At 38.7% G+C, this 9,257-nt stretch overlaps 1 protein-coding gene across 1 annotated transcript in view; it reads right to left on the bottom strand.

Moving 5' to 3' along the window:
- The window catches only part of map2k6 (mitogen-activated protein kinase kinase 6), a 45,190-nt gene that overhangs the window by 12,905 nt on the left and 23,028 nt on the right, over positions 1–9,257 (bottom strand). The window contains exons 2-4 of the mRNA XM_024284973.2: positions 3,330–3,393; positions 2,720–2,768; positions 2,158–2,271 (exon numbers count right to left, since the gene is read on the bottom strand). Coding sequence (XP_024140741.1) covers positions 2,158–2,271; positions 2,720–2,768; positions 3,330–3,393 — 227 coding nt within the window. The remainder of the gene's footprint in view (positions 1–2,157; positions 2,272–2,719; positions 2,769–3,329; positions 3,394–9,257) is intronic.

Raw genomic sequence — 9,257 nt, 5'->3', positions numbered from 1 at the left:
GGGGGGGGGGGGGGGGTCCTCCCTGCTCTGCTGGATTCTGATGTAGACAAATAGATCCATGAACGTCTTTGTTTTCCTCATCTGAGCTGGAATCTGGATCAGAACTGTACGGCTGGATAGCTCTGATATTGATCACCATTTTTGTTGGACCGCTAATTTTTCTTGGGGGTGTGGGGGGCTGTAGGCTAGAGAGTTGGGAGAGAGTTAACAAAGAGATGATGGGATATCAGCAGGGGCTTACTGTACCTCCGTGCCAACAGTCCCACCCACAACTCAGAGGCGAACTTCTGATGAACTCCTCTCGCTTTGCACAAACTTTGCTTAGTAACCAACAGTTTTTTGAATTATTTTGCCAAAAAACGTCATAATCAAAATGAAAATATTAATAGGAACACTTTTACAATGGCTCAAAATATGATTGGAGTGGGGCTTTAAGCAGCATGGCCAACATTTTCTCAGAAATGTGACGGCATATCAGGACTGTGCAGGGTTTGAAAGAAATATGTTTGAACTCTTCTCTGTTTGAACCTGCTTATTCTGTAAAATAATTAATAACAATTACCGTATTTTTCGGACTATAAGTCGCACCGGAGTATAAGTCGCAGGGGCCAAAAAATGCATAATGAAGAAGAAAAAACCATACATAAGTCGCACTGGAGTATAAGTCGCATTTTTTTCAAGTAATTTATTTTACAAACTGGTTGAAAAAAACGATATTACATCATCCTGGAAGGTAAGTTATAACATTCATAAGTGAATAGAAAACAGGCTGAATATGTGTCAACACATATTCACATATTAGCATCATGAAAAAAACGAAAAGGTGTAGCATTTATATAACATAACAGTTTTATTTAACTATAGCCTCAAGAACTCATCAACTTTGTATCTTTACTGTAATTAATTGCACGCAATCTCACTCCATATCACTAAATCCGTTAAATTCTTCGTCCTCTGTGTCACGTCTGAATAACTAAAGTAAATAAAGTAATTGCATAGATCACCATAAGAGGGCACTCTAGACTTACGGTCCATATCTCATCATTAAAAATTCGTATATAAGTCGCACTGGAGTATAAGTCGCAGGGACATTCAATCTATGAAAAAAACCGCGACTTATAGTCCGGAAAATACGGTAAGTGTCCTAAAACAGGCACAGATTGGCTCCATCTGCAATGAGCTGCTGCTGCTGCAGCTTCAGCTACAACAAAAGAACAAGACTGCCATCTACTGTTCTGCAGGAAAATTACAAAATAAACAGATAAGTGAAGAAAGGTAATACGTAGACAGTTTCTATCTTGGTATCAAATATTTGACATAAACTAGGAGTTATTTTTGAAGAACCGTCCAGAGTATTTCCGTTCTCTGTTCCATAGCTGCAGTCACAGTCCTGCTTCAACCATTCCCGGGTTATTCTCCCAGACAGTGAGGAGAGTAGGCAAACATTTGATTTGGGTTTTGAAAATAAACTGGCAGATTAGAAACAAAATGAAAGTTTGACATTTAAAGCAAATGACAGTCAATGAAGACGTGGAAACTTTAATGACATCCACAGATTTTTATCATTAGATCTCTTCACAGTTTTTGTAACGTGCTGCAGCTCAATGAGTCACCAGCCTTATTCATAAAGTTGCAAGTACAATGTTTGGTATTGATAATGTCTATAACCATGGTGACAGGTTTAGGATTACATCCTGTTTATTTTGAAAAAGGCACATAAATACGTGCGATCAGCACAAAACATTCATGTTAGCCACACATAATTAGTGCAGCCAACAGGCACATGCTGCATTGCCTGCACGTTTTTAAGTGTGTCCAAGTATGGTCGCACATATTAACCTGATTCTAACCTTAACTCTTCCTCCGGGTCTGCGCGGCCAAGAAAAGACTTCAGCACTGGCTGCTAGTATTTAGAAAATGGCATGTGAAAAGTCACTTTCTCTAAAAATTATTACTATAACAAAAGACATTTTTTTATGAAACCTAGACTACCATATAAAGGTAGTCTAACACCAGATTCTGCGCCCTCTGCAGGAGAGGAAAAAATGTCACAATATATTTGCAGAAGAGAAAACTCTTGAGGCTTTGCACAGTTTTTTGGAAGAGTGAGAGCATCTTCACTGTGAACAGTATCATGTGCTGTATGAGCTGGCTCACCTTAACAGCCATGATCAGACCGCTGGGCACGTGTCTCATCTTGTCCACCACGCCATAGGCGCCTCTGCCGAGCTCGCAGATCTGCTCCAGGTCGTCTGCCTTCACCTCACATTTCTGCTCCGCACACAGCAACCAGACAAACAGAACGCACAGCCAAGCTCTTATCACTGGTTAAACATCCACAGCTGCCCTGCAAATGTCTCCTGTCTGATGCAGACACTTAAAAAGCATCCTCGCTCCTCAGGATCTTTTTTTTTTTTTTTTGGTTTCTTTTTGTTTGCAATGTTCAAAGAGAAGAAAGGGAAGGAAAAATATGTTACTTAAGGCCAGGTTGGGAAATATCAGACGGGTCTGCCAATGGAAAATTCCTGTTATTTGATGAGTTTTAAACAAATATTGTTATTGCACTGTGGGTAATAAAAAGCATTCCACTCTCCCCACAATCAAAAGTGTTCACTAGGCCGCTCTTTACAGCTGACTGTCCCTTTAGCTAACCGAAAAAGTTATCTGTGAGTGGGATAAGAAAAGGGGTCAAACCAGGAAAAAAACGAAATCAAATCACCTTTTCTCCAATCGTTACACAAGCCTTGGAGTCCAAATCTCTGGGTGGCCTAAAACATATAGAAAAACATTTTATTGATTTAGGACAAAAACAACAGCCCACATAAATACATATTCTGTAGAAAGAAGCATCATTGAGTAAAGATGAATGTGGACATAATACATACGATTCTTTTCTTCCTTATAAATGAAAACATGAAGTTAATTTTTTTTGCAGAACTAAAACAGTTCAGCTGTTTGTCTCCTTGATCCGTCTTCATTTCCAGTGAATGAGATTTGATCCTGATAGACTAAAATTATACAATTATCTCTTATCTAAAAATACATCAAAACCACGTACTTGCTGGTAAATGTTTGACAATTTATAAGAAAAATAAGAAAAAAATGAAAAGCCAGAGATACATTTAACAAAGCAAGAATTGGAAGTTTTCTGTTCTCCTCCTTGGCTTAGGACGATAAATGGGACTTCAGGAATAACACAGCTTCTCCATGCAATTTGCTGTATTTTATTCAACCGTTTAATGCAGGCTTTAAAAGGTCACCTTATGCAAACAAGGATGTAAAGATCAATAAAGTGCAGGACTTGAGCCTGCAGGTGTAACAGCTCTTACACGGCAGCAGGAGCAGGTTGCTCAAACACTTCCTTGGAGAGCTTGAGCACTGGTTTCTTCTTTCCTGGAAGCAAACAAAGATCGGTGAAGCAGAGTGAAGAACTTGGCTGCTTTTAAGGTCAACAGGGTTTTTCATCATACAGACCAGGGTGTCAAACTCAATGGCACAGGGGGTCAAAATCCAAAAGGCAACTTAGGCTGCGGGTCGAACAGGATAAACATTTATGGAACACTCTAAAAGCAAGTGTTTAAAACTTTAAAACCATAAGTTTTAGCATGAATATGAATAAAAACAGACAGGAATATTATTCCAGAATAAATCAACTTAAACCTTAAATAACTTTTAATATCTTATTCTCCATAAAAATATATTTAGTAAAATTATACAAGTTAGAAATAAGTGCAAGATACATCGGGCCATCAATATCAATAAAATAAAATGATCTGGAGGGCCGGATAGAATTACCCGGAGGGCCGGATCTGGCCCCCGGGCCTTGACTTTGACACGTGTGACATGGAGAGACGTGTCTTATAATTGGTAGCACTCCACAGACACCAGTGAATTCCAAGACTTAGACTTAGAGCTGACAGGTTATTTTGTTGCACAGCGGCATGTAAAATGCACCAGTGTGCACAAAGAGGAGCCTGCAGACAGAAGCTCTTCTACAAGAAAGCATCATCACACCTTCAGATAAACTCACAGACTCAGAAGTTCTGCTGCCTGGACAGATTACGTCCTGAAACCAACTCAGTGTGACATGAGTACAGCTGCAGCATGCACAGAAAACCTGCTCAACATCTGAGGTAAGAGATCAGTCTAAAGCATCATCCCACTCCATTTCTGTTTTCCTGTCATTGTGTTTAATTTAATAAAAAAAATGTGCAATTCAAGTCAATCCCTAAAGTCCATGCTGGCTACATTAGAATAGAAAAAGCTGGTATTTAATGTTCATTTTCTGATCAGGTCCTAAAAGTACTCCCAGTCTTCAGAGGAAATCTTTTAGATTGTTTCTTAGATTGGAAGTTTTTGTGGATCCTGTCATAATACTCACGGTTCGGCAGGGTGAATGGCTCCAGATCCTATACCAGCGTAAAGAGCATTGAAGATAAGGGGAGAGCAAAAACAATGCAAGGTGACCCAAATATGCTGACTCGGTGAGGAGGTGAGGCCCTGACTCTGCACCGGCTGGACACCTTGTTGATGATGGTCGCTCGGTGTGGGTGGCTCTCTGTCTACAGGCAGAATCTGGCTGGAGCCTCCTTAAAGCGGCCAGCAGCTGCTCAGCCCGTAAAGACTGGGCTGAAAAAAGGTTCTGAAGGATCCAATAAACAATAAGCAATAAATATAATCCTGCCATCAAATGCTAAACTCAACCTCATTCCAAACGTCCCACACTGATGCCAGTGCTGGTACTCTGAATTCAATATCAGTCCCAGAACAATGTGGTTTTCAATTCTGATTTATAGAAATGGTTTTTAACAAGGTTACATAACACATTATTTCAGAAAATATGGTGCTATTTATCAAAGAGTTAACTCTTTTCATAGACCAGTCTCTGAACCCTGAAAAAGCAAACAATCACAAAACAGACTAAATGCTGTCAGCTCAGCATTTCAGTGCAAACAGTAAAGTTTAAGCAGAATTAAAGAATAGAATAGAATAGAATAGATTTATTTAGTCATTGTCACTTGTACAACGAAATTTAAAAGTGCTCACTAATCAGTGCGTCATTCATACTTTTCCTAAGGAATAAATAGTTTAAAAATAAAACAAAAATACAAATAAAAAATAAGAGTAAGATAAAATAAGTCTATAAATAGTCATAACACAAAAACAGTAATAAAAAGCAGAAATAAAATGAGTAATAAATAAGTCATCAAAACATTCGCATACCTACAGACGATCACACAAACAGCCCTTCAACCACACACGTTCTCTGTCAAGGACTTGGTATTTGTGGGAATCTCTGCAGCTAAACAGCCCCTGACACTGACTACATGAGTCTCAGACCCCTGGCATCAGACCGGAACCAGTCTGGTACCAGGCCACACAGAAATAATAAATAACATACATTATTTCTGTATTTTGTTTGTTATCTGATTCTGAACGATGCTTCATTTTAGAAGTGTTACTAAATATATTATGTAGAAATCCCTTCTGCTCTTAAGTTCCTGCAAGAGTGGGCGGAGCTTATATCAAAATCGTCTTTGATGGAAACTGGTCTGCCATTTACTAAATGCTGAAAATAAAGAAAAACAAAGAGGATTTTTCCCCAGAGAACCAGCTTCATGCCTTAAGATAAGTTAAGAATTCAAATAAACCATTTTTTCAGCTCTAATTCTGCCCTTTGTTAAAAGCAACATCTTGGTGCTTCTCCATCCAATTATTTTGCATTTGCATCAGAGTTTGCATTAAGCTGAATTTCTCATCGTAAATTGTATATTCATTGCTTATAAAAGTTGCTTTTCAATCCTATTTTTTCCCAGAGTTTGAAAGCACTGGTTGTTAGCCAAAAATGGGCAATAAATAAGAATTGCTTTTTGTTTTTCTTGATGTTCAAAATGTAAACATTCTTTCTCCTTTGGGATTTTAATCCAATTTCAATGTAGTGACCAAATCATGCCTAACTATTGTCCATCAGAAATCATTTCTGCTTTCATTGGACTTTTTCTTTACTCTGTTTTAAAAAGTTTTGTTCAGTTTTTTAAGGTATTAAAACAGTCAGAGCTTATAAGGACTTTGCCACTTAAAGTTGAGAAGTAGAGAATTAAACAAATGATAAAAAATAAAGGATTTTTCCTTCTTTTGCAGTAAATGTTTTATGAAAAATTGGGTAGCTTAGTTGGTTGAGTACAGGGCTGGCAGGAAACCAGGGTTCAATTCCCAGTTGAGAATTTTCACTTTTATGAACACTTCTTTGAAAACACAATGTACTATAAGTTATGACTACATATTTCATTAAATAAACTTTACAAGCATCACTTCCTATTGACAAATGTATTAACTCACTATTTTAAGTTCATTGAACTAAACTTGTCTAGTTTTGTATCAATGTAAAAGAGTTAGCTAAGAGGCAGTACAGAGAGAAGCTGGATGGCTTCTATTCCAGTGCTGACTCTGGATGCATGTGGGGGGCCTGCAGCACACCAAATGTACAGAATCATCTCCGGTACCATTCGAGCCACAGACAGCCTGCCACATCACCTCAATGCATCCTGCAGCCGCTTTGAGACCTCTATGGAGCTATGTGGGAGCCAATATTATTTGAAACCCAAATACAAAAACTTGAAAAAATATTGGTGCTTGGATGAAAAAAATAATAAAATGTCCAAAACTTTTTGTTATTCTAAAATAAACTTAATTATTTTCAGCTTCAAATATTCATTTTTTTTAGGTTTCAAGACTCAAAATTTCAATTTCAAAACTTTTTTTCAGTTTCAAATCTTTTTATCACTTTCAAGTCTTTTTTTTTGTTTGTTTTTGAATCCGAAAATTTCAGTTTTTAAACTTTTTGCCCTGTTGTGACGCATTGGGGCGGGGCTAACAAGAAGGACCAATCAAAATGGAAGAGTGTGGTAATTCCAGTCCCCGTGCATTCACTGGCTCTGAGAACTGTGATAATTACAGTCAGAAAATGGCTGTTTAGTCTGTACTATCATAGTCTGAAGTTGTCCCAAGCAGAGTTTTATCGCGTACAACCCCCGCAAGGCAGCGGGACCAGACCACATTCCTGGACGATCCCTCAGACGTTCTCACCTCCATATTCAACCTCTCCCTCAGCCAGAGAACCATCCCCTCCAGCTTCAAACTACTACTATTGCCCCCCTCCCACCTGCCTGAATGACTACAGGCCAGTAGCTCTCCCTCCAATCATTATGAAGTTCTTTGAGAGAGTGGTGCCGACCCACATTCAGAGCAGCATTCCAGACACACTAGACCCCCTGCAGTACGCCTACCGGCCCAACAGGTCCACCTCAGACGCCATCGCTGCAGCACTGCACATCTCCCTCTCACATCTGGAGAATAAAGATCCTACATCAGGATGCTCTTCGTTGACTACAGTTCTGCATTCAACACGGTTGTTCCTCACAAGCTCACCCACAAACTGCTCTGTCTTGGACTACACCCCACCATCTGTGACTGGCTCCTGGACTTTCTGACTGGCAGGCCTCAGTCTGTCAGAAACCTGGACACTGAACACCACGCAGCTGGTGAAGAAGGCTCATTAGCAGATGTACTTCCTGAGGAGGCTGAGGAAGTTCAGGACGTCGTCAAAAATCCTCAGCAACTTCTACGGCTGTTTTGAGTCCTTCTAAACCAGCTGCATAACAGTGTGGTACGGCAGCTCTACCACCATGGACCACAAACGCCTGCAGAGAGTGGTGAAGGCTGCGCCCACAAGGACTCCTCTGCCCTCACTGCAGAGCATCTACAAGCGCAGGGTCCAGAGGAGAGCTGCTGCCATCATCAGAGACCCCACCACCCCCAACGAGGTCTGTTCATAGGGCTGTGGATCATCGCTTAGGTGGTGATCCGATTCACAAATCGAACCACGATTCTTACTTTTTAGTATGTTTATTGCCATGTGTATGTCTATTTACTGGATGGATGAAAATTTAAATTATTTTTATTTAATCATCATTTATACCTTTATTTAGAACAGAAGATCAAAATGAACAAAACTGATTAAAAAACACAAAGATTCAGATGGAAAGAAATGTTGTTCGTCATTTTAAACTTTTTTTTGTCAATCTTCTGGTTCAGCAGTAAAACAACATAAAAGGATAAAAATCACTGCTGTTTTGGATCATTTAACAACAGAATCTGAAAATGTGAGAGGCACCTCCCTGCAGGCTGTCATGGCGTTTTGACGTAAGGACGTCGCCATATTGGACGTCAATAGCGATGGACGTCAAACAGTCTATGACCGGAACGAAAACAAAAAGTTTAAGCATTAGTTTTCGACAAGCGAGTGCTATTCAACATGGGGGAGAATACGAAGGTAAGTGAAAGAGTATGCTATCATAATTCTCTATAAAACAAATATTTGTTTTGCTGATACATTCTGTGACTATGTCAATTTAAATGACTAAATGCATCACTTATTTCACGTTTGCCTTTTTTCCACAAAGTTATTTTTAATCGGAATGATTCGAAGCTCCGTGTTGCGATAGGTTAGCTTAGCTAATAATACGTCGGTTTTCACAGCGTGAACTTCTCAATATTTAATTTTTAATTTTAGTAATGCTTTTATACACCATATTTTCGATGTTTACTTCTAAAACAGAGTGAGGCAAAGACATTAAGTCCTTAATAACAGACAGAAAGGGGCAAACAAGTAAGGCTGAAGCTTTTAGCATGTAAGGACGCATGTCCAGCACAAAAACTGAGATAAATTCACGTTACTCGTGCAGCATTACGTGCACGTGCTTTAAGTTTGATCTCACTGCACCAATTTTCAGGATCAATGCATTTTTAAAAAAATGTTTTCACATGATCTAAAATATAACATATATTATGTTAAAATGTTTGTTAACACATAATAGTTCAGCCACCATTTGCCAAGAAAATTTAATAGCTTTATGGAAAGATTGTGAATTGCAAACCTGCTTTACAAAAGCCACAAGCAGAGATAGCATTCGAAATAGAAGAAGCCTTAAATAAAATAAAAAAAACACATTAAAAATAGTGATGTGGATACAGAGGATAGCTGTTTTTCATCCCATACTTGATACATATAAAAATTAGTTATTAACTGTATTTGAAATGTCTAAAAAATATTTTTCTTAATCTTTTTTAGAAAATGATTTGTTGACTTTTTGTTCAGATGCACGTGTCAATTCTTACAATAATTTCAGCATGACATGCCAGTTTTGCGGAGGTGGTGGTGCCTGCTGTTGTTGGAAAACAACTCTTTAAACGGGTAA

Source organism: Oryzias melastigma, linkage group LG19 (genome assembly GCF_002922805.2).
Source record: "Oryzias melastigma strain HK-1 linkage group LG19, ASM292280v2, whole genome shotgun sequence".
NCBI classification, from domain to species: Eukaryota; Metazoa; Chordata; class Actinopteri; order Beloniformes; family Adrianichthyidae; genus Oryzias; species Oryzias melastigma.
The sequence above is the reverse complement of the archived record's forward strand: the minus strand, read 5'-3'. Positions and strand labels throughout refer to the sequence as shown.